Source organism: Podarcis liolepis (assembly GCF_965112155.1).
Source record: "Podarcis liolepis genome assembly, chromosome: 3".
In the NCBI taxonomy this organism is placed as follows: Eukaryota; Metazoa; Chordata; class Lepidosauria; order Squamata; family Lacertidae; genus Podarcis; species Podarcis liolepis.
In genome coordinates, this window is record NC_139557.1 from 104,770,570 (window position 1) to 104,796,364 (window position 25,795).

The window sequence follows — 25,795 nt, forward strand, 5'->3', positions numbered from 1 at the left end:
GGCTTCCAATTTCCTGGATCCAAGCTTTGCATCAGCGCGAACAGCTCCAGAGATGACGCTAGATTGTGTTTACCTGAGGTCAGGTTTATACAGCAGAAGGGCGCCGATATGCTGTAGTTCCCAGCTGTTTGCGACTACATTGGTACCTTGGGTTAAGTACTTAATTCGTTCTGGAGGTCTGTTCTTAACCTGAAACTGTTCTTAACCTGAAGCACCACCTTAGCTAATGGGGCCTCCTGCCGCCGCCGCGCCGCTGGAGCACGATTTCTGTTCTCATTCTGAAGCAAAGTTCTTAACCCAAGGTACTATTTCTGGGTTAGCGGAGTCTGTAACCTGAAGCAAATGTAACCTGAAGCGTATGTAACCCAAGGTACCACTGTATAGCTCTTGGCTGTGCTGGCTGGGTGCTGGCTGGGAGTCGTAGTCCAATGCATTTGGAGAGCAGCAGGTTGATAGCTGCTCCCGGCTGTGATTCCTTGTGCGTACAGTGGTACCTCAGGTTACAGACGCTTCAGGTTATAGACTCCGCTAACCCAGAAATACTACCTCGGGTTAAGAACTTTGCTTCAGCTAAAGTGGTGCTTCAGGTTAAGAACAGTTTCAGGTTAAGAACAGACCTCAAGAACAAATTAAGTTCGTAACCCGAGGTACCACTGTATATTTCAGAAATTGCAACCTGATGTGAAGCCATGTGCAAACTGCTGCTTCTCTCTCTCTCTCTCTCTCTCTCTCTCTCTCTCTCTCCTGCATCCTTTCCAGCCAGTGCAGAAAGGCACTGTTTCTGTGTCTCGTTTTTGAGAGCTTTTGCTCTCGCTCCTTTTTCTAAGGCTGCTTCTCCAGCAGGACCCCTCCGTTTCCCAGCCAAAGGAATACGTGGGTGGGTGCTTCAAACATGACTTCATCCCCTTTCGCTTCTTCCCCGTGTGCTCAACATATTCCACTCAAGTTCTTCGAATATTTTTCATGCCTCAAGAAGCCCACTCCCGCATCCTCCGAGCTAGAAAGTCAGTCGAATGAATCTCTCTGTGTGTGCAAATGCGGTTGGGGTTTTATTGGGGGTTGCTTCCTGGATCGGGGCCTGGTTTGAACGCCTGAGAACCTGAATGTGTCGGAGGAGTTGTGCGCATTTATTTATCTGTGGGAAGGTAGCTCATGGTTAACCACCAGATATTATTGGACTGCAAGTCCCGGCAGCCCAGCCAGCGTGGTCAGGGATTATGGGAGTTGTAGTCTAATAGTTGGTAGAGCATGAGCCTCTTAATCTCAGGGTCGTGGGTTCGAGCTCCACGTTAGGCTGAAGGCTCCATCATCATCATCATAATCATAATCATCACCATCATCATTTATTATTTAAACCCCACCCATCTGGCTGGGCTTCCCCAGCCACCCTGGGTGGCTTCCAACAAAATACAGTGGTACCTCGGGTTACATACGCTTCAGGTTACATAAACTTCAGGTTACACACTCCACTAACCCAGGGCCTCCTGCTGCCGCTGCACCACCGGAGCACGATTTCTGTTCTTATCCTGAAGCAAAGTTCTTAACCTGAAGCACTATTTCTAGGTTAGTGGAGTGTGTAACCTGAAGCATATGTAACCTGAAGCGTATGTAACTCGAGGTACCACTGTACTCGAATTGCATTTGTACCTCAGATTTGTATCAATGACATTATGATTTGGGCAAATTTGTTTTCAGTTCCTCTCCTAATGATCCCTAGCATGGGTTTTGCTGCTGCGTACTTATTTTGTTTATTTCATTTTCCTGTATTGCCATGTTTTTATTATGTATTAGGGTGAAGGGCTTCAAATGTTGGAGCTAGGGTAGGCCTCTCTGGACCTCTGAGAGGGCCTGGCCTGACCAAACAGGTTTTGCTCTTGTATTCTTTCAAAAACCTGCCAAACCTATTTGCTCAGAGGTGAAAGAGGGACAAAAGAATGATATATGTATACCCAGGTAGCGCTGCCCCTCTCAAATCTCTCTCATAAACCAATGTCTTCAGTCTTACAACAGTCTGAAGACTGTATGTTTTGTTAAGAAACCTAATTTGTAGTTGGGAGGTTACTTTTAGATTTTCCTGTGCTCTCCACCCATTATTCTGGCTTTTGCCAGTATAATGACTGGGGGTAGAAAGAACTAAGGCATGCAAAATAGGGATTATCATGTGCTGTGTGTCACAAGTTAGGTTTACTGTCTTCTTTACATGAAAGTTTGTATCTCTAGTTGTTAATGGCCAGTGACCTCCATGAACCAACACTACTAATTTTTTTAAGCCATCACAATATCCAGTAGAATTGAGGTAATTCAGTAGATGACCTCAAAAAGTACTGTATTTCGGAAGAAATGTTAACAATGTTCTTCCTCAGCTTTATGTCTCTACCAGACAAAGATGGCAAAAGGTGGAGGCCGACGGTCTTGTGTCGAAATGAGCAGGCCCATCGCAGCCCTTCTGTCTACACACAGCAAGTGCAAAGCTGTAGAACAGGTTAAGGCCAGAAACCTGCCTAAGAGGGCAGTGTGGTATAATGGTTAAAGTGTCAGCCTGGGGCTGGGTAAGCACGGATTTAAAGACCATTTAAAGGGCCATAAAGCTCACTTAAATGAACTGCTTGCTAGCTTAAATGAACTGTATTTCAGCATGTGCCATCTTTAATGGGGGATAAAATGGGGAAAGAACTCCATAGCTTTGTGAAATGGCCGTAGCTGCATAATAAACTCATCAGGTTCAATCCCAGGCAACTCCGGGTAGGGCTGGGAAAGATCTCTTGGCTGAAAACCTGAAGAGCAGCTGCCAGACAGTGCAGACAATATTGAGTTTAAGGGGCCAATGGTCTGACTCAGTAGAAAGCATGTTACTATATGTTCACACACACACACACACACACACACACACACACTGCCTTGAGCTGCTTGGAGGAAAGATGTGATATTTTGGTATTTAGTTTATTTGACCAAATGGATTTACCACTGACGGCAAAACAGATATCAAAGAGGCCCAAACATAAGGTACTGTTGGAGAAACGATGAATTTCTAAAAACATCCTTCTGTCGTCAGGAAGACTATGATCGCCTGAGGCCGCTGTCGTACCCCATGACTGACGTCTTCCTCATCTGCTTCTCGGTGGTGAATCCAGCTTCCTTTCAGAATGTGAAGGAGGAGTGGGTGCCGGAATTGAAGGAATATGCGCCGAATGTACCTTATTTGTTAGTCGGAACCCAGGTAGGTCTGGATGTTGCGTGTTTCATGTGAACGAATGCAGAAAAACACCCCCACCTTGTTCTGTTATACTCAGCCCAAATCCCTCTCTCCGAATCTTTTCCAGACCACGGCCCACATTCCCTGCCAGTGTGATGGGCAGGACCAGAGGCAAGTGGGCAGAGCACTGAATGTGACTATTGCCTTTGTACATAAGACTTGTTTCTGCAGACACACAACCAGCAGCCCGTCTCCATTGTCCATGCAGGCAAACAAGAAGCATTACCAGAATTTGCAGGCAAGGTCCAGCCAGGCAAAAACACTCAAGAAGAGGGCAAAGCAGGGCTGGTAACGGGCTTAGCTTGGGCGAGTGTTTGGTCCAGGGTGGTGGTTCCCACACTTCCCGAGGCTCGTGTCTGACCTTTCCCTTCTTCACTGCTTCTCTGTCAGCCTGGCTTACATTCCCTCCCTGGTCATGTTTCTTCATAGCATCCCTTCTCCTCCGCAGTTCAGCTGTGGCTCAGCTGTAGAGCAATCTGCTTTCAGCGCATGTCTTGCCAAATGCAAGGTGGTTCTTTTAAAAGGAGATTCAGAAGCAATACAAAACACGAGTGAGTGAGAAGATTAAAGATTTTATTCGAAACTTACCAAACAGGCACTTCAGTCTGCCACTTGGAAGCCCTCAAGAAGAGGCAAAGTGACTCCCCCAGGTAGCTTCAGTTTGCACGGCCCTGCAGCTGATCAGTCTGTCCACGAGCTTCTCAAAAACTCTGCCCACAACCATCCAATTTATAGCTAGCTAGCCTGTGTGGCTTGCCTGACTGCCTACATGCAGATCATTCATTACCAGCTACGTGCAGATTATTCATTAGCCACCCCCTCCTAATGCCTCATTAGGGACGCGGGTGGCGCTGTGGGTTAAACCACTGAGCCTAGGACTTGCTGATCAAAAGGTCGGCAGTTCGAATCCCCGTGACGGGGTGAGCTCCCGTTGCTCGGTCCCTGCTCCTGCCAACCTAGCAGTTCGAAAGCACGTCAAAGTGCAAGTAGATAAATAGGTACCACTCCGGCGGGAAGGTAAACGGCATATCAGTGCACTGCTCTGGTTCACCAGAAGCGGCTTAGTCATGCTGGCCACATGACCCGGAAGCTGTACGCCGGCTCCCTTGGCCAATAAAGCGAGATGAGCGCCGCAACCCCAGAGTCGGTCATGACTGGACCTAATGGTCAGGGGTCCCTTTACCTAATGCCTCATTTTCTCAAAACAATGTCCAGCATCAAAGAAGGCACCTAGCACTATCACTTCCTCCCAGCTGCTTGAAATACAATTTATCTTCAGGATAGATTGCCCATACAGTGCAGAAGGTCCCAGGTTCAGTCCTGGGCATCTCCAAGTAAGATCCAGAGAAATTCTCGTCTGAAATCTTGGGTAGCAGTTGCTAGGCAATGTGGACAGTTCTGAGCTGGCTGAACCAATGGTCTGACTTAGTAGAAAGGTGGATTCCTTTGTTCCAGCCTGGCTCCTCCCACCTCCTGGCTCAAGCCACTCCCCCTTTGACCCAGCCCCGTTGTTCCATTTAATTCATTGATTTCACTTAATTGTTGCCCAAAGGTCTCCAAGCGACTTACAGCACGTGTGTGTGCGTGCACACAAACCTATTACCGTAGTTCCTTGCTTCTGCCATGTATACAGACTTTCCTTGCTGTATACAGCGGTACCTCGGGTTACAGATGCTTCAGGTTACAGACTCCGCTAACCCAGAAATATTACCTCAGGTTAAGAACTTTGCTTCAGGATGAGAACAGAAATCGCACGGCGGCAGTGGGAGGCCCCATTAGCTAAAGTGGTACCTCAGGTTAAGAACAGTTTCAGGTTAAGAACGGACCTCCAGAACGAATTAAGTTCTTAACCCGAGGTACCACTGTTTAACTAGTCTGCAACAAATAGAGCAGGGGGTTATTCAAGAATAATCACATTTTAGAGGTGATAGAGTCCTCTATTCCTTGTGTGACCTGCACACAACAATGAAACCAGGGAATGGAGAAACTGCCCTGAGGAGGAATTCAAAATTGTGTTGCAAGCCATGCTCTTGAGTTGGATGAACGTCCTTTGTACATGAGACCCTCCCACACCCACAGCTAATCTTAAGACCGATGCCAAAATTTAGGATGCAAGCAAAGATCCGCATTTTGGATGTGCTCTGCGTACTGAACACTGGGTGATAAAAGCAGCAGTTGTGGGATGCAGGCTGGTGACTCAGGCAAGGCTCTGTATCACATCCTGCGAGAGATGGAACTAAGTTCCTCGTGGTCACTGGCCAATCTTTGTTGTCACTGGGGGAGGGGGGAAATCCAAGCCTCTTGTGTGAGGTGGACAGAATAAGTTCTGGGCTGCTGGCCTAGCAGACGGAAGGCAGACCTACCTGAGGGGCGGGGGAGGGGAGAGATCCACCTTCTTCTGAGACACTTTGCATTTATATATACTTGAGTGGTCGCCGCAGCACTGTAAGCTCCAGCCCTTACAAATTTCTTTTTGGCGGAGGATTGGAAAAAGAAACTGAATTGCAGGTCTTACTGTTTTTATTATTTTCTGTGTTGAAAAGGTAAGTGTGAAACTGTTTTTAGAATCAGGATGGAATGGCACAATAGGATAGAAAACACACATTTCCAAAATATGCGTTTGCTTAATAGTAGCAATGCAGGGACGCGGGTGGTGCTGTGGTCTAAACCACTGCGCCTAGGGCTTGCCATCGGAAGGTCGGTGGTTCGAATCCCTGCGACAGGGTGAGCTCTTGTTGCTCGGTCCCAGCTCCTGCCAACCTAGCAGTTTGAAAGCACATCAAAGTGCAAGTAGATAAATAGGCACCACTCCGGCGGGAAAGTAAACGGCGTTTCTCTGTGCTGCTCTGGTTTCGCCAGAAGTGGCTTAGTCATGCTCGCCACATGACTCGGAAAAACTGCCTGCGGACAAATGTCAGCTCCCTCGGCCAGTAAAGCGAGATGAGCGCCGCAACACCAGAGTCGTTCGTGACTGGACTTAACTGGACTTTACCTTTTAGCAATGCAGGGCAGAAATGACGGAGGGTCCTACCTCTAGGTGTTTTCCTTCTCAGCTCTTTCTGAACTTGGAGCTGGCTGGGAACTCTCCCCCCCCCCCAGTGTATAAACACACAGCCAGGGAGTTAACCCCCCACCTCTCGTCCCACTAATTCTCCCCTACGAATGCATTGGGTTCCCAGGCATTGTCCCATCAGAGAGATGTTTAGATCCAGACCTGCTTAGCTATAACACAGGGGTAGGCAACCTCAGGCCTGCGGGCCGGATGCAGTCCAATCGCCTTCTCAGTCCGGCCCACGGGTGGTCCAGGAATCAGCGTGTTTTTACATGAGTAGAATGTGTCCTTTTATTTAAAATGCATCTCTGGGTTATTTGTGAGGCATAGGAATTCGTTCATTCCCCCCCCCCCAAAAAAAATATAGTCCGGCCCCCCACATGGTCTGAGGGATGGTGGACCGGCCCACGGCTGAAAAAGGTTGCTGACCCCGGCTATAACATCATGGGGGCCTTCATCCTGCAGCAGACCCTGTCCTGGGCTTAGGAAACCCTTATGTTTTCATATGTGTTGGAAGCTGCCCAGAGTGGCTGGGGCAAACTGGCCAGATGGGTGGGGTATAAAAAATAATTTTTAAAATTAAAATTATTATTATTATTATTATTATTATTATTATTATTATTATTATTATTATTACAACTTATAATTCCATCTGCAAAAAGGTATGGTCTCCACCCGTTTACACTCAGCAACATAGCATAGCTGTTGCAACTAAGAGAAAACACCGTTTTGCTCTCAGATCTTGCCAATTTAACTCTCAGAATATGGATTGGATCCAACCTGTTAGTTGCACTTCGGACCCCTAGCATTTAATTTGAAGTTAGTAATGTCCCAATAATTTCCCTGGGACCTAAGTGGATTCAATCCTATGTGTCTGGTTTTTGTTTTCTTTTGAAATATCTGGATTCTGAAGTGAACGTAAGAAAGTGTCCACATTTATTTCCTAACAGATCGATCTCCGTGATGACCCCAAAACTTTAGCAAGGCTGAATGACATGAAGGAGAAACCAATTTGTATGGAGCAGGGACAGAAATTGGCAAAAGAGGTAAGCTGGCCATTCTGAGATTTAGAGGCATCTGGCCTGGAGTGTCCTCCTCTGTTGTGTCCTGTATTCTCTCCTTCCCTCTTCTCTTCACCCTTTCTCTTGCACTCCAAACTGACACGGCTCTCTTAACCCCATTTGTGAGGGAGGCTAGGAGGTGCCATCACTGAGAAGGCCCTGTAGTTCCACAAATGCAATGTAATTGTGTGTGCATACCTAGATAGCATTATATGACAGCAGTGGTCAATACTGATAACACTTGGAATTTGCATTTCACTTTGAGGTGGGGTACCAGAAATAAACCTCTCAGCACAAAGCCATGGGGGAGTGTTATCCCAAGCCCTTGAGATAGTTGTCCTTTGCCAATCAAGTGACAGATAGATAGATGCCCTGTCAACCAATTATTTGCATTTGTGATGTGGCACTGATTGAAAAACTAGGAAAATAATTGTGCCTGTTGTTGTTTTTTAAAAAAGTTGCCTTGTTTCCGAAACAATTTTAAAAATTGCATCTGAGAATGGGAGGTGAGTTCATGACAGCACAGGCACCAGCCAATCAGTGCTCTATACCAGTTTCCACTGTAAGCTTTGTGTTTTTGCAAAACCTGATCTTGGAGAGCAAATGGTTTGGGCAGTAATGTCACAGAGAGTGCATTTTCATGATGACCCCAGTGCTCAACTTCATTCTGGATGGAGCGTGAATTCTCAAATCATCAAAAATGTCAAATGGCGCAATTCTTCTTTTCAGACTTATTTAGTGGAAAACCTTTTCGCAGAAAACAGCAGTGACCAGAGGTTGCTGGATTTGGTGCATATGGAGATAGCCGAATTAGTGAGCACAGCACAATATTAGCCGTTAATGAAGCCTGTTTGCTCATGAATAAAACATAGCCTTAATATTCCTGACGAGGGTGGCCCATTTAATACTTTTCTAATAATTAGAAAACAACTCTTCACAACGGAAAGCAATAAAACACATTAACGAAGCGAGCCATTGAGACTTAAAATGTTTAGCTTTACCTTTAGGGCATTCCAAAATGAATATTACTTAAAATATCGGTCGAGGTGATGCCGGGTTACCACAGCTACTTTTGTTTATCGGCTTATTCCTGCTGGAGAGTTTAATCTCTACAAAATTGCCTCTGTGATTTCTTTTGCCCACTCTGCCTTCCTAAAATGCTTCAAGATCACATTCCCAACCGTCAAACACACTAACAGAAACCTCACTGCTTGGATCTTACAGTCCTAAGGTCCCATCCCAGGGAAGTCCCTCTCTGAGCATGGAGAAGATCTGAGTCAGATGCTTCCTTCCAGCTGCTGTGGAAACCCCCATGGTCCTTGTCCTAAATAATAATAATAATAATAATAATACCCCACTGATCTGACTGACTCTGGGTGGCTTCCAGCATATACAGAAACATAATAAAATACCAAAACATTGAAAACCTCTCTATACAGGGCTGCCTTCAGATGTCTTCTAAAAGTTGTATACAGTGGCACCTTGGTTCTCAAACGTAATCCGTTCCGGGAATCCAATCCTGAAACGGTTCGAAAACCAAGGCGTGACTTCTGATTGGCTGCAGGAGCTTCCTGCACTCAAGCAGAAGCTGCGCTGGATGGTTGGCTTCTGAAAAACGTTCAGAAACCAGAACACTTCTGGGTTTGCGGCGTCCGGGAGCCGATTTGTTCAACAACTAAGCCATTCAGGAACCAAGGTACCGCTGTAGTTACTTATCTCTTTGACACCCGATGGGAGGGTGTTCCACAGGACGGGTGCCACTATCGAGAAGGCCCTCTGCCTGGTTCCCTGTAACCTTAGTTCTCACAGTGAGGGAATTGCCAGAAGACCCTCGGAGCTGGAGCTCAGCGTCCGGGGCTGAACGATGGGGGTGGAAATGCTCCTTCAGGTGTACAGTGGTACCTCGGGTTAAGTACTTAATTCATTCCAGAGGTCCGTTCTTAACCTGAAACTGTTCTTAATCTGAGGCACCACTTTAGCTAATGGGGCCTCCTGCTGCCGCCGTGCCGCCGGAGCACGATTTCTGTTCTCATCCTGAAGCAAAGTTCTTAACCCGAGGTACTATTTCTGGGTTAGCGGAGTGTGTAACCTGAAGCGTATGTAACCCGAGGTACCACTGTACAAGGTTGAGGCTGCTTACATCGGAGCTCCAGTGTTGATAGAGACCAATTGGAGAGTGGGGAAGTTTCTCAGAACATGATCCAAACCCTTCGCAGGCCCCCTGGCACACTGACAAACCGGGTGGGTGGGGGGGACTATGGCAGCCATGGAGCTTTCCAATGGGAGGGAAATGGTTGAAGAGGGAGAAAAATCCCAGAAAATGACGAAGGGGTGTAAGAGTGCTATTCTGCCCTTTTTTCTGTTTTGCCCATGCAAGTCCAGCAGGGTGTTGGATGTGGCGATCTGGCCTCCTTTCATTTCCTCTCCCTCCTCCTGCCCCCTTTAGGAGTGCAGCCTTAATGTGTTTCCTTCAGAAACTGCACCTAATGAAAAGAATTCTAAATCTGTCACCGAAAGACAAAGTGAAGGCGTAACCTCTTTTCCTGGAGGGTTAAAACAGTAGGATGTTTTTCACAGGGCAAAGACAAAACAAACCTTGATGTGTTCCATAAAAACAAAGGCGCCCACAAGCCGGCAAATGGAGTTTGGGGAGGAGGGAGGTGTCTTTGCGTGCCTGTGCAGCTATTAAAGACATTTGTTTTCTTGACAGATAGGAGCCTACTGCTACGTGGAGTGCTCGGCTTTAACCCAGAAAGGACTGAAGACGGTTTTCGATGAAGCTATCATAGCCATTTTAACTCCAAAGAAACACACGGTGAAAAAACGGATAGGCTCGAGGTGCATTAATTGCTGCCTGATCACGTGAGACCCACCGGGACGATGGCCACACATACTGTGAAATATCCAATACTGTGCAGACATACACTTAAAACAACAACAGCAGCAACGCTCTATCCACAGATCCAAGATCAATTGGGAAGCTGATTTTAGGAAACTGGCATCGGGCAAAATCCAGAATGTGTGGGAGGGAAATCCCAAATCAGTGAAGGAGCAAGCAGCATCTGTTACAAACACTTTATTCAGGCTGGAAGGAAAAGTACAATCTCTCAGGGGTAACATAATTTAGGACAAGCGACAGATGCACCATCATGTTGCCACAGCATGCAAAACGTGCTGTGAGGAGGAGGAAGGCCTGACGATGCTCCGAAAGTGTTTCGATCGCCTTCTGCTTTGACCGTGGTCTCTGCGCAGTCACGACGCCAGGAATCAGCACAGCAACAAAAAACGCTTTCTCTCTTTGCGCCAGCTATCTGCTTTTGTACGTAAGCTGCTTCCTGTTCCAGTATATCCACAAAGGTGCAATAAGGAGACCGGCCACGTAGCCAAAGGTCGCTCCAAGCGAACAGGAAATGGGCCACACCTGAAGGAAGAGAATTGCCACGTGGAGAGAGGAGAGAAAGGAAGAGGTCAGACCCTCGGCGTACTTTTAGGAGCACAAGTTTCCCGTGCAATCGAACGAAGAAACCAAAACGCGGTACAGGATTCATTGCAGAGCTCAACCTGCTTTCTCAGAGAATGCCAAAAGTGTTAGCGGTTCATCACGCATCTATTACGTGAACACTAAATGTTGTACAGTTTTTAAACATGTGTGCATTAAAATGTAACTAGGCTTTTTGGCTATTGCAGATGACACTTGATAATTCCCAGAACTAATATGGAGCGTTTTAACCCGCCAGTTTTGGGGCCTGGGCTGCTGATGTGCTCCTGCTTTGCTATTATTATTATTATTATTATTATTATTATTATTATTATTATTATTTCTGTAATAGTGGATTGTTAATATAGCCTGTACTTCTTCCTCCCTGCTCCCTGCCCCCCAAAGTCATGGCATATTTTCATTGCTGAAAAGCTGTGACAAAGCGTTTAGCCACAAAGCACAATTTGAACGAAGCATTACCAAGAAAGACCATAGACAGAAAGTAGATTGAGATCTACTAGCAGACTTCTGGGTGCTTACCAGTAGATCACCAAGGATTTCTGACTCCCAATTGTTTAACAAGGCCACAGCTCTGCAGCCAAATTAAGTTGCTGAAGGGTGTGGGGGAAAGCCTAGGAATGGATAACTCTGTGAAAGGTCTGTGAGATGAGTTCTGGCCTTGAAATGAATTCTTAAGCTGAGATGGAGCCCTTAATTCTTTGTTCACCTCTATTTCTGAGCTACTCTTCTTCCCTTGGTGCTTGCTGGTGGACACATGGGGATTCTAGAAGTAGGGGGAGTGGGGAAAGACCCCAAAGTAGATCTGCAAACTTGAACTAACTCCATCTCTGCCATACACCACGAGGAAAGCAAGATTCGGTTGACGACAAATTGTCACGCTCTGCTTGAGTGGTTGCTAACAGTTGGGGAGGAAGTCTCTGCAAAACCGGCCTCTGCCTCCCTTCCAGGAAGTACATTGTCTTCCCAGCATCTTTGGGGGTTTGCTAACTCTCCCCTCGCCCCTGTACCCCACAAGTGCTTTTCTCCATTGAAAAGGCTGCAAGCGCCTGAAAGTTGGTGAATGAGGCCCAACAAAATTAGTCAGGGAGCCAAAAGGGGAAGAAGGCTTCAGGGAGATCAGAAACAGAAATGCAGAAACACACACACAAGGCCAACAAGCTTAATTCAGATTTTGAAAACAAAGTAGGAACTGTCTGATTAATCAGACAGGGTTCCATTCTAATCCCAGCATCCTAAGTAGTGGCAAATCTGACAAACTGCACTACAAAGTAGTCCTAGTTTTTACTCATGAACAGCTACTGTCCTGTGATGTTAGAAGCCACAGCAGGCAGCATTTTAGATGAGGGATTCCCTCCGGTGTGAGAGGAGAGAGGCCCCCTTCTAAGATTTTACCTGCTGCTTCAGTTTTTATAACAACTCGCATAAAAATTAAATTAACATAAAAGCCAGCTAGTTGCCAAGTTAAATAGTGGGTTTTTTTTAAAATATAAAAATCATCTTTAAAAATGGGTGCATCGCAAGTGAAGTCATGGCTGATTTAAGTCCCACACTCTACGTATCAACTAACTCTGAACCCAACCCATAATAAATGTAAGAGATAAATGTATGTGCAAAGGTTTAAGAACCCCAAAGTGGTTGGCGTAAACTAACCCTGCTCAAATTTTGACTTCCTAAAGGATCAAACTAATCCAAGATTTAAATATCTGCACAGATATAGAGGAGCAAAACTGAATATAAAATAGGTTCACTGAAATGTCCTCATGCATTTAAACGCTTTGTAGCTCCTAGCAAAAAGGCTCTTCGCCTGTAATTGCAAACTAGTGACACACTACTTGGTTGTGTTCCCTCGGCAGTCCTCCACAACCATGAAAACTACAACCTTTCTACTTCTAAAGTCTCCCAAGATCATGAAATCTGTGCCAGGGAACCAAATTTGCACTCGCACACTGCACAAGTGTGGAATACAAATAATCCCGGGTGCAAGACTGATGTATTCCTTGCCCAAGCAAGCATCAAAGGAACAATTGTATGTAGTAGTGTGCAGTGTCCCCCAACCTTGCAGTTATTATGCCGGAGCAGTCATTGCTGTAGATTAAAACATAATGGCATCATTGTGTGCACTGATGGCGAACTGATGCCAAATGCTGATACTGTCCCAGTGGTTCAACAGTGGCCCACATTTGTTCTATGATGCTGAAGCCCTATGCAAATATTCTAAACAAGCGCACTGTCTTGGCTCCCTGCCCTGACAGTCAGGTGCTTGGAGTCACATTCAAATCAAGGCTGTTGCATGAAGAGCCCAATGGGCATCGCTCTGATCTGCACAACTCGTGCTCCTCACAAGTGTGTGTGCGCATACAGCGACCACACAGAAAGCATCTTCATGAGTCGGGCTCTATCTACTGTGTGTTAGTATCAAGCAATGCCTAAGCAGACATCCCAGGCATGGGACACTGGGTGAGGCTATCCCAATCCATGCATAGGGACGGCGTTCGACTGAACATTTAAGAGCTCTGGAGTGGTCCTTGCAAGTGAATGCTGCAAGCACCAACATGCAGGCAGCTAGCTGGGCAATGAGCAATTATTCCAAGTAATAGGTTAGAAAACGTTCTTGGTGCCAATGATTCATTCCGACCTTGACTTGAATATTCTGGCAAAACAGAAGGCTGATTTTCAACAGTGAGTGAAAGAAGTAAATGATAGACTCCCCCACCTTTGAAACCTGATCGCCTCCATCACAACATAAAAGGCCAACTTTTATTAACTTAAAAGCCGCAAGTTGTCGAGAGGCGAGGGAGCAAAATACTGTGCTGCAGTCCAAGTTCTGCTGTTTTATTGCGCACTCTGGGAACAGACCATCCTCACTGTGCATTGTTTTTCTGAGACGAGTATATGCTACATTACATTCATCTTTACAACAGGCACAATTTGTTCTCCTCGTTTCTCCCGTTCTCCCATCTCCTGGACAGCAGACAAAGTGCAACCCAGGCATGTGAGAAAATGGGCTTTCGTTCTCCAGCTTTTCGCTTCTGCCCCAAGCTTGCATTGCACAAACTCCAGGACGGAAGTATTTGAGGTGAGGAGGCAGGGGAAAGAGCTGGTGGCTTCCACTTCCGCAATTTTTTTCTTCTAGCCGTTAATCTTTTCCTCATGACATGTTAATAAAACTTTTATTTTTGCTACCCGGAATTGACGGCGATGCGGTCTTCCTGCACTTAAGCATTACATTCCTCGGCTTGCGTGTTTAGTATAATGGAGCATTATTTGGAGGTCTTTAGGAGTGTAGCGAAGATGACAGCAATCATCTTTTCATGAGGTGCCTTAGGTACTCTTTATTGACCTTGCTTCCGTTTTTCTAGTCCTGGTTTCAGAAAAAGCTCATGGGTTCTCTTGCAATTGCTTTTCAAACCAAAGATGTGCTTGCTCCCGTGCGTTAACAATGGTGCCGCGTATTTTTTTGCAGGAGACTTATACATAAGCCAATGCATATTCAACGCTAGTATGTTGTGTTCTGTGGCCTAATGAAGGCTGTAACTCCACTGGACATTTTCATTCAAAATAAAACTTAATTTCATCAGGAATTGACTAATCGTGATTAGAGGATAATCTGGGCACTGATATGCTGGTTTTTATGAAATATTGAGTTATCTTCCGGTGCCATTTATCATCCAATGGTCAAGGCGGGGGGAGACTGTATATTTGAACCTAACCATGCACCCTTCTCTTAATATGAGCGATGGCTTGATGCATTCCTAGATATCATCACTGCTGGGTTAAACCCACTTCTATCTGTCCATCGGGAAAGGCCAGGGCAAATGGAACAGCTCTGATCTTGTAGGCACAACTCAGAGGGCAGATTAAGGCCATGGGAAATGTCTGTTTCCTCCACCCGCTGCTATCCATGCTCAAGGGAGATGTTGGCGCATTGGCCAAGGCTGGTCTAGTCCCCTGCTTGACCAGGATTCGTAACCCACTTGGCTAAGTTTGTTCAATGCTCGATTAGGCAAGGAAAGGGAATTTGCCGAAGGAAGAAGAGGCAGGTATAGTTTTTAGATCCTGCAGCCTTCTCTTAGTCGTTACTTAAGAGATGGAATCCTGTACCTGTGCATTAGTCCAAAGAGCTTAGCAATACACTAGAACAGCTGTCGCCAATCCAGTGCCCTCTAGATATTTTTGGCCTACAACTCCCAGCAGCCCCAGCAAGCACGTACTGGCTGAGGCTGCTGGGAGTTGTAGGCCAAAGCCTCTGGAGGCCACCAGAATGGTGAAGACTGCAGCAGAAGACTAGCAATGTGTAGGACGGTTTTCGGAAAATTGGAGTCTTTATGGCTTCTCTTTTATGAACCAATTGTCTTGGGGCATACTTGCTATTTCATCAATGTGTGCTTCAAAACAAAAACTGGAGCTGCCAAGTGCTACCGTGATGATTTCTAGAGGGTATAGCTTTTTGCTTTTTTGCCCCTCTTGCTGGAAAAAGTGCTTTCCGAACCAGAAAAATAAAAATAACTCCCCCATCTTTTCATATGCTACAGTCACCGTTTTTACATTCACCCACATCTTGCTCAGTTATAAATGCCAGAGGCATTGTAATAGGAACAGAGCCTGGTCTTTGGGCGATAAGCTTAGGAATGTTCTTTGACAAGCCAGTTACAAAAAAACAGCGGCATAGCTTGTTCAGTAAATAAACCTTGGCATAAACTACTGCTTCCTTATGTTTTGCACTATTTTGGGCAGGGGGAGATGGGATGGCCAGGAGCCACAGACCTACACAACTTGTGTGCATGCCCAACATGGATTTGAAGTAGGATTTCCCATACGAGCTTCAGAGGTGGCATGGGGAGAAGACAATTAATTGATAAATTAAATATTTTTAAACCTGGTAGGAGCACACACAAACTCTTGAGCCTATAAGTGTCGGATTCTTAAGCCTCCGTCAGAGGGAAACTGGCCACACTCCAGGCACCCGGCTTAAGATCCTTGTTGACCTCCCTGTCTGCGTCTCCCGGCAGGATACAGGCTAGGTCACTTTCGGCGATCCCACTCAGCGTGAGAGGGACACACCAGTCCTCCCTCCTCCCTGCTACCCTCAGGGAGGGGAAAGAGACAGACAGAAATCTATTTACATGTCTTTATTTCTGTCTTTGCAGCAGTACAGAGAAACACGTCTGCACTCTCCAGACTCCAACAGTAGAGAGAGAAAACTCCACCCCTGTACTTCCAGTACAGGTCATATGACACTCTGAGCTAACATCCGGTGCTCAGCACAGTGAATAGACTGCCCCTTTGTTCCAATGGTATAGTCCTAAACATCAACAACCTGTTTTGCATTCCAGCAACTTGCAGCTCGCTCTTGCATTGCTGCTTTTTCCTGACAATAAGTAGCTTTTTGGATCCCGGGCACCAGCTAAGTGGTACCACTAGACATTTTCTCAGGATTGCTCTGCCCGTTTAAGTTATCACAAACTATGCCTATAACATTCACCCATGAATCCCAAACTTGGCTCCATTTCTCTCTCTGGCTACAGCCACCCCGTACATTCAAAGCATGCTTATACCCTTTAAACAATCACAGCACCCCGCTCCCAAAAAATATTGGGATCTGTAGTTTGTTAAAGCTGCTGGGAATCGTAGCTCTGCGAGAAGCTCTCCTAACAACTCTCAGCACCTTTAACAACCCATAGTTCCCAGGATTATTTGGGGGAAGCCATGACAGTTAAAGTGCTTTAAAGTGTATGATGTGATTGGGACTGCAGTCTCATCCATGCTCATACACTGATTCCCTGTGGTGTGTTGAGCACATAGGAATATCAGAACCACAGGAGGTTTTCCTACCAATTGTGTCACCACTGCAGCCGGCCCCATCCGCATCAGGTTGCAGATTCACCCATGCTCTCTGCTACTGGAGACTCTTGTTCTTGTTGACACCATGGGGGGGTGTCTTTACCACCAAGCAACGTTAAACCAGAAAAGCTTACTTGGCCCAGTATACAACCATGAGCTGTCACTGTTTTCAAAGGTTTCAGAAGCTCTCCCCATCAGATAGGTCAGAAAGACTAAATCTGCAATCCTCATTATGAAGAAGTTCAAGTGCTTTCCAGTTGCACTCAGCTGTTTGCCAGGATGTCAAAAGCAGGCGTGGAGCTTTTGAAGATGACATAAAACAGTTTAGGTGGGCAACGTCAAGCACACGGCATGCATGCAGCCTCCACATTTTACCTTTCATATACTTTGTGTTTATGCAAGACTTGGTAAGCTCTTCTCCTGTAATGAAGGCGGCTGCCTCACGCAAATATATTTATATTCATTGAACTTTGCAATTTTTAAAGAAAATCTATTGATGCCTTCTTTAACTGTCTGCCCCAAATCACCCTTAATAACGCCATTCTTGGTTCCAACTGAATTAATGTCATATTTTTCTCCACAATTTTACAAGCTATATTAGCCTTAGCTGAGGACTTAGCTAGCTCCCTTTCAACTCTAGGATTCCAGAGGAGCACACAATAATTTTTACTAAACTTTTTATGTTGTGAACCGCCCCGAGATCGACGGATGAAGGGTGGTATACAAATTAAATAAATAAATAAAAACACATTTTTCCATTTCACAAAATAGAAGAATGGGATTTTTTCACTTGCCATCTGCTTACTGAGGTTTGCAAGCATTGCATTCGGTGAAGAGACGGGGTCTCCTTTTCATGGAATGCACTGAAACATTTGTCTACTGAATAAAATGTGTCATTACACTAAGTGGTTTCACATCCTGGAGTGGACAGTATTTGCATGTAATGGGCAATTCAGGTTGAAGACTACAAAGAGACATTTGACAGTTTTGAGAATTTTTTTAAAGAAAAAACTTGATAGAATTCTGTTCAACAGCAACTAGAAGTAGAATAAACTATAGAAATGTCACAGCCTGGTTGGATTTGCAAGCGGCAAGGGCAAATGTTTAGCTTTTTCTTGGATATGACAGGAAAAATTAAAGTTTTTATTCTAAGGGCTGCCTTCAGACTTGATCTCACACCAATTCCTGTGTAATATTATTTATACCCTGGCCATCTGGCTGGGTTTCCCAAGCCATATCTAAAAATATAATAAAAACATCAATCCTTTAAAACTTCCCTAAACATTAAAAACTTCCCTGAACTTAGCCTTCAGATGTCTTCTAAAAGTCAGATAGTTGTTTATCTCTCTGATGTCTGATGGGAGGAGCAGGCACCACCACCGAGAAGGCCCTCTGCCTGGTTCCCTGTAACTTCGCTTCTCACAGTAAGAGAACTGCCAGAAGGCCCTCGGTGCTGGATCTCAGTTTCTGGGCTGAGCAATGGGGTGGAGATGCTCCTTCAGGTATACTGGGCTGAGGCCGTTTAGGGCTTTAAAGGTCAGCACCAACACTTTGAATTGTGCTCGGAAACATACTGGGAGCCGGGGTAGATTATTTGGAACCAGGGTTAGTTATATGGTCCTGGCAGCCACTCCCAGTCACCAGCCTAGCTGCCGCATTCTGGATTAGAGCACATTGCAGTAATCCAAGTGGGAGATAACCAGAGCATATACCACTCTGGCATGACAGTGCGCAGGCAGGTAGGGTCTCAGCCGGCGTACCAGATGGAGCTGGTAGACAGTCACCCAGGAAACAGAATTAACCTGCGCCTCCATGGACAGCTGTGCGTCCAAAAGGATTGCATTCTCCTGGTTGCACATTCCCCCCCTACATGTCGCACACTTCCTTCTGGAAAAAAGAAAATCATTTCCAAAGCAGGAAAGTAACCATCTTTCTCTCCCGCTTTTAGGGCTTTAAAGGTCAGCACCAACACTGAATTGTGCTCAGAAACGTACTGGGAGACAATGTAGGTCTCGGCAGCCACTCCCAGTCACCAGTCTAGCTGCCACATTCTGGATTAGTTGTAGTTTCTGGGTCACCTTCAAAGGTAGCCCCACATAGAGCACATTGCAGTAGTCCAAGTGAGAGATAACCAGGGCATGCACCACTCTGGCGAGACAGTCTGCAGGCAGGTAGGGTCTCAGCCTGCGTACCAGATGGAGCTGGTACACAGCTGTCCTGGACACAGAATTGACCCAGGTCTCCATGCATGGCTGTGAGTCCAAAATGACTCCCAGGCTGCGCACCTGGTCCTTCAGGGGCACAGTTACCCCATTCAGGACCAGGCAGTCCTCCACACCAGCCCGCCCCCTGTCCCCCAAGAACAGTACTTCTGTCTTGTCAGGATTCAACCTCAATCTGTAAGCCACCATCTATCTGCCAACCGTCTCCAGACACTCACACAGGACCTTCACTGCCTTCACTGGTTCTGAATTAAATGAGAGGTAGAGCTGGGTATCATCTGCATACTGGTAGACACCCAGCCCAAACCCCCTGATTATCTCTCCCAGCGGCCTCATATGGATATTAAAAAGCACGGGGGAGAGGATGGAACCCTGAGGCACCTCACAAATGAGAGCCCAGGGGTCCGAACACTCATCCCCCCCCCCACTTTCTGGATATGGCCCGGGAGGAAGGAGCGGAACCACTGTGTAGCAGTGCCCCCAGCTCCCAGTCCCTATAGACGGTCCAGAAGGATGTCATAGTTTATGGTATCAAAGGCCGCTTAGAGATCCAGCAGAACTAGGAAACAGCTTTCACCTTTGTCCCTAGCCTGCCAGAGATCATCGACCAGCGCGACCAAGGCAGTTTCAGTCCCATGATGAGGCCTGAATCCCGATTAGAAGGGATCCAAATCGCTCAATCACCTTGCCCAAGAACGGAAGATTTGAGACTGGACGATAGTTGGCCATATTGGCTGGGTCCATTCACCACCCCATGGAGTCCATCGCCCCGTCCTTCCCAGCTCACCTTTATGAGCCAGGATGGGCAAGGATCAAGGAGACAGGTGCCAGTTTCACTCATCTAAGCAGCAAATACAAATCACAGAAGCAGAGAACTGTAGAAGGAACCTCAAGGGTCATCTAGTCCAACCCCCTGCAATGCAGGAACCCCACTTTTTAGTGTCTTTAATAGGGTTTCCGTTCACATGCATCTTGTAGGTTTAAAAAACTAGCCTTTGGCCATGGATTTCTGAGTGGTGCAATGTATGTATTTTGTACTCAATTTGTTTGTGAGCAAAAAATAGCATTTGAGGCAGCCCTGAAATGAAAGCCTTAGAAAGTCTGTGAAATAAGAGTTGGTGTAGCACAGTGGCTAAAAGTCTGGGGCTCAGATCTCGCATCTGCCAGGAACTTGCTAAGCAGCCTCAAGCAAACTGTTCTCCATCAACCGCAGCTGCCTTCATTACAGAAGGAAGAGAGTTTACTAAGAAAGTAATTTTAGGGGCGGGGGGCGGAATGCCACTGATTATGTAGATAGGTTTTGGTTTTGACTTATTAATCACGGGCCTTACATAAATTTCATAAAGTTAAAAGAGCAACGTCTTTTTAAAAGACTGTAAACATTATTTTAGAAGAAAAAGGAGGGATTCGAGACAGCAATCTATTTTTGGAAAACATATTAAGTGATACTTAGCATGACACATATTTATGAGGCCTAACTATTTGTATTTTCAGCCCATTTAATTTTATTTCCACTTTAATTTCATAGCTCATATTGCATTATAAATACTCCCCTCTGCAGGAGCCAAATTTTGCTGAAGGCAGCAGTTTTTATGTCCGCATTTGAGGAAACAGGCTGATTTGTGGGCACGGGAAGTTACCTGACTAACACAAATCTTTCTTTGTTTCATGAAATTTACTGCTTGGTTGCAAGGAAGGAAAAGGAAAAAAACCCCTCAAAAGTGTTGAGGAAAACCCCCAAACAAATCACTAAAGGGGAAAGTGAAAAATAAGGGTGGATTCAACTCACCAGTCAATTAGTGGAAGTCTTGCCTAAGGACTTCTCTTTGTGCAATGGGGCTTTTGCACCTCCCCCTGAAATTGGGGTGGCGTGCGGGGGGGACGGGGACAGAGGGGGGGTCATTCCACCTGGCAAGTTGCAACGCTTGCAGAGATGGAATGGTGAGGAAAATGTGAGATTTCAGTAGCCTTTCAGGCAAACTCCTTCATTGCCCCTTAGTTGATGAACTGACATCAACTGTTGGGAAGGAAGTGTTTCAAAAATGAAGCTGGACAAGCATATTTGCAAGATCCTTTAGACCAGGATGGGTGGGGGGCCCTTTTTCGGCCAAGGGCCACGTTACCCTGGCAGAAAGCAAATGACATTTTGAAAGGAAGAAGAACAGAGAACAGCAATGAGCTGTCACCGTTAATTTCTACAGTAGCGTCCCATCTCTCGGAATGGTCTCCCCAGAGAAGACCGCCTGGTGCCCTCTTTGTCATTGTATCCAGCAAAACACCTGGGGGCATGTTGCAGTGGGAAACAATGCACAAATCCATTAAAACCTAAACCTTTTCCTGTGACTGGAACATGAAGTGCCATAAGTTCACAAGGAAGCCCTCCAGACCTATGTTATTTGGGAACAGAATGACAACACTTGCTGTTTTTGACACTGCTTACATCTCAAATCCGTCTGAGCCATTTAGGCGCAGATAACACAACCTTGATGGCAGAAAGTGAGGAGGAATTAAAGAACCTTTTAATGAGGGTGAAAGAGGAGAGCGCAAAATATGGTCTGAAGCTCAACATCAAAAAAACAAAGTTCATGGCCACTGGTCCCATCACCTCCTGGCAAATAGAAGTGGAAGAAATGGAGGCAGTGAGAGATTTTACTTTCTTGGGCTCCATGATCACTGCAGATGGTGACAGCAGTCACGAAATTAAAAGACGCCTGCTTCTTGGGAGAAAAGCAATGACAAACCTAGACAGCATCTTAAAAAGCAGAGACATCACCTTGCCAACAAAGGTCCGTATAGTAAAAGCTATGGGTTTCCCAGTAGTGATGTATGGAAGTGAGAGCTGGACTATAAAGAAGGCTGATCACCGAAGAATGGATGCTTTTGAATTATGGTGCTGGAGGAGACTCTTGAGAGTCCCATGGACTGCAAGAAGATCAAACCTCTCCATTCTGAAGGAAATCAGCCCTGAGTGCTCACTGGAAGGACAGATCCTGAAGCTGAGGCTCCAATACTTTGGCCACCTCATGAGAAGAGAAGACTCCCTGGAAAAGACCCTGATGTTGGGAAAGATTGAGGGCACAAGGAGAAGGGGACGACAGAGGACGAGATGGTTGGACAGTGTTCTCGAAGCTACCAGCATGAGTCTGACCAAACTGCGGGAGGCCTGGCGTGCTCTGGCCCATGGGGTCACAAAGAGTCAGACACGACTAAACGACTAAACAACAGCAACTAAATGTCCTCACACTTCTCTCTTGATTCACAGGCAACATATTTTTTGGGAAGCCTCAGATCTCCCAAGAAGGCAAACTTCCGCAACCAGTATTTCTTTTGAGTTCTGAAAGTCCATCATTGATACAAGTTTGGCTTTTCCCAATAAAATCTTTCCGCTCCAGTGCCTCCCCATCTATTGCATTGCCTTGGTCTAGTACAATACCAAGATGAATGCCCATTTACAAGCTGCTTTTGCATCATAAACAAGAAGAAGACATTCTTTCTATTTCCCCTATAAAATAGGATAATAAAGAAAACAAAGCAATAACTTTCACAGGGGGAGCCGTGTTGGGTCTGCTGCAGCAAAACCAGCAGAGAGTGATGTGGCTCCTTCAAGACTAAGAAATGCTATTATGGAATATGATTTTGTGGACAGAGCCCACTTCACAACTGCATGCGGGGAAGAAACCAGAATTGGTTTTGGTAGTGATGAATATGGAGCGATTAAACGTGTTGGGAACCAGCACAGCCCCTTCCAAAAGCTTGGGTGGGGTGGGGGAGAGGAAGCTGGCCTTATAGGAAAATATAAAGGTAAAGGGACCCCTGACCATTAGGTCCAGTCGTGGCCGACTCTGGGGTTGTGGCGCTCATCTCGCTTTATTGGCCAAGGGAGCTGGCGTACAGCTTCTGGGTCATGTGGCCAGCATGACTAAGCCGTTTCTGGAGAACCAGAGCAGCGCACGGAAACGCCATTTACCTTCCCGCTGGAGCGGTACCTATTTATCTACTTGCACTTTGACGTGCTTTCGAACTGCTAGGTTGGCAGGAGCAGGGACCGAGCAACAGGAGCTCACCCCTCGTGGGAATTCAAACTGCCGACCTTCTGATAGGCAAGTCCTAGGCTCTGTGGTTTAACCCACAGCGCCACCCACGTCCCTAGGAAAATATAAGTGCCATGCAATTTCCTAAAACAGCAAAGAGTTTTGCAGGACCTCAAAGACTAACCTATTTATTGAGGCATAATCTTTCATGGACTAAACCCCCCTTTGTCAGGTACACAAAGTTGTCTTAAACCAACGACTTCATGTTATGAGAAAGGCGATTCCGACTAAACATCAGGAAGAACTTTTTGACAGTAAGAGCTGTTTGCGACAGTGGAACAGACTTCCTCAGGAGGTTGTGGACTCTCCTTCCTTGGAGGTTTTTAAGCAGAGGTTGGCTGGCCATCTGCCATGGATGCTTTAGCTGAGATTCCTGCATTGCAAGGGGTTGGACTAGATGACCCTTGGGGATTCCTCCTTTCAAATGCCGCAAGACTCGTAAGAGCCCTGCTGGATCAAGCCAAAGGCCTACTGAGTTCAGCGATGAACCAGATGTTCGCGGGAAGCCTGCGAGCAGGACCTGGGTCCAGGAACACTCTTTCTACTTGTGACTGTCAGCAGCTGGCATTTGGAGACGTATGGAGGAGGTTGAACGCAGCCAACACAATTGTTCTTGCTGCAATAGACTAACAGGACTGCTTCCAAGGTCCCTAAGGGAGCCTCCCTTCTACTTCTCTTTGAAGCTCTCCATCAGCAGTAGAAAGGCTTCTCATAGTTCAGCCCAAATGCTGTGCAGACTGCGGCACCCGATTGCCACCCCTTCTGCTTGCAGACCAGGCTTAGTGTCCATTCCAGGTCCTGCTTCCTGCCCATCATCTGATTCCCAGTTTGCTTTGTATTTAGATGCACACGGCCCCATGTACACGCATCCTCTCCCAGTATGCCCCATGGAGGACCTTAAGGTCCATAAATAGCAACACCCTAGAGGTCCCAGGCCCTAAGGAAGTTAGATTAGCCTCAACCAGAGTCAGGGCTTTTTCAACACTGGCTCCGGCCAGGTGGAACGCTCTGTCTCATGAGACCAGGGCCCTGCAGGATCTGATTTCTTTCTGCAGGGCCTGTAAGACAGAGTTGTTCCGCCTGGCCTTTGGCTTGGAGCCAATTTGATTCCCTCCCCCCTCTTTCTTTTTTCCTTTCTCCTCCTGTGATGAGGCTACATTTTAATGTTTTTAATGTTTTAATGTTGTATTTTAATCTTGTTTTTAAGTTGTACTCATTCAACTAGTTTTTATTATTGGTTGCTAGCCGCCCTAAGCCCGGCCTTGGCTGGGGAGGGCGGGGTATAAATAATAATAATTATCATCATCATCATCATCCTAGCAAGGGTGAAGAGTGTGGAGGTGTAGAATTAGACCTGGGCCTCTTTAAAAGACTTGAAAGCAGTAACTCAATCCTTCTCTACTAGCTACTTTGGAATTTTCTAAAGATACTTGTGTGTGCCCTTTACACTTGGAAGGGTGTCTGGGTGTGTGTGTGTGTGTGTGTGTGTGTGTGTACTGTGCTTATGTATTCATAGAAAGGGAGACATTAGAATCAGCTCAGGTTTATTTTAATCTGAAATAAAGTCTGCGTTAATGCCACTAAGAGATCTAAGTTCCAATATGGCTAAAATAAATTCCTTCCCTGTGGTTGGAGCCGGGAGAACAGGTTCATCCATTTTCACGGACTATTCCCTCTCTCCTCCGCTTGCGAAAGGAGAAAGAAACGGCTTTAGATTGGTTTTAAAGTCAGAAAGCTCTTGAACTGACCTGCAGGGGTTATGCAACTCTGAAAATGGCATCAATTGCCAGTAGCCGCTCAGCCAGCTGCATTTACAGCTTTCCTGCAAGCGTCACATTTTCCTCACCAGCAGCAAAGCTTGCCAGGGCTCTGCTTTTTCGAAAACTGCAAAGTATTGTTTTCGGGCACAGGGCTGGGCCATGCCACTTTTGCAGATCAATTTGGCGCCAATAGCCCGCTCCAGATGCATCTTGTTAAGTGCTTTTAATGGGGGGAAGCTGCAGCAGTGCAGGCCACGTTCTCAGATGGCAGAAAAAACACGTGCCCCCCCCCCGAGACATCAAGGGAGCAGCGCTGAGAGGTCACGTGGACTGAACTCCAACAATGACATTCCTGGACCATTAACAAAGCAACCTGGAGGATAAATCTATCAATGGCCATTTTTCCAAAAGAGGTAAATCTCCAGGTTCAGGGACAGGATACAGCAGGGGCTTGTGGGATAGCAACAGGGAAAGCCACCACCTTCATGCCCTGCTTCCAAGTTTCTCAAAGGGGGTACGGCTGCTCTTGGAAATGGCATGGAAGACTTAGAGGTCTGATCGGCCAATGTTCATTCACATATAAGATGAAGAAACCAACCTGCCATGGGCGATCCCAATCCAGTGGAATAGGAAATGCTCCAAGCCACGCCCCCACCACGCTGCACATCGCGGTAATCTGGAGACTGCTATCCCAGATGGACATTGCCCTGGGGGAGAAATGTCAAAAAAAGCTCAGTAACTTTAGAGGTGGGGTGGGATGCATGCATTAGCCTGGCGAAGAGGAAACTGAGAGGAGATACGATAGCCACCTTCAAACATCTAAAGGGCTGTTGCGTGGGAGATAGAGTAATGTGGTTTCTCCTGCTCCGTAGGGTCATGTTACAGGAAAGGAGATTCCAACTAAACACCTGGAAAAACTTTCTGGCAGTAAGAGCTGTCCGGCAGTGGAATGCACTCCCTCGGGAGGTTGCTGACTCTCCATCCTCGGAGGCTTTTAAGCAGAAGTTTGACGGCCA

General features: G+C 46.3%; 2 protein-coding genes across 5 annotated transcripts in view; one reads left to right on the top strand and one right to left on the bottom strand.

The window, feature by feature from the left end:
• The window catches only part of RHOQ (ras homolog family member Q), a 35,627-nt gene extending 21,181 nt beyond the window's left edge, over positions 1–14,446 (top strand). The window contains exons 3-5 of one of the 2 annotated variants that reach the window (XM_083494873.1): positions 3,053–3,217; positions 7,256–7,351; positions 10,081–14,446. In XM_083494873.1, the coding sequence (XP_083350999.1) occupies positions 3,053–3,217; positions 7,256–7,351; positions 10,081–10,113 (294 nt within the window). In that variant the 3' untranslated portion in view covers positions 10,114–14,446. Of the gene's footprint in view, positions 1–3,052; positions 3,218–7,255; positions 7,352–10,076 lie in introns of both variants that reach the window. The other variant, XM_083494872.1, reaches the window with a different exon arrangement.
• The window catches only part of PIGF (phosphatidylinositol glycan anchor biosynthesis class F), a 37,896-nt gene continuing 22,528 nt past the window's right edge, over positions 10,428–25,795 (bottom strand). For all 3 annotated transcript variants that reach the window (XM_083494835.1, XM_083494834.1, XM_083494836.1), the window contains exons 5-6: positions 25,378–25,486; positions 10,428–10,787 (exon numbers count right to left, since the gene is read on the bottom strand). In XM_083494835.1, coding sequence (XP_083350961.1) covers positions 10,674–10,787; positions 25,378–25,486 — 223 coding nt within the window. In that variant the 3' untranslated portion in view covers positions 10,428–10,673. The remainder of the gene's footprint in view (positions 10,788–25,377; positions 25,487–25,795) is intronic.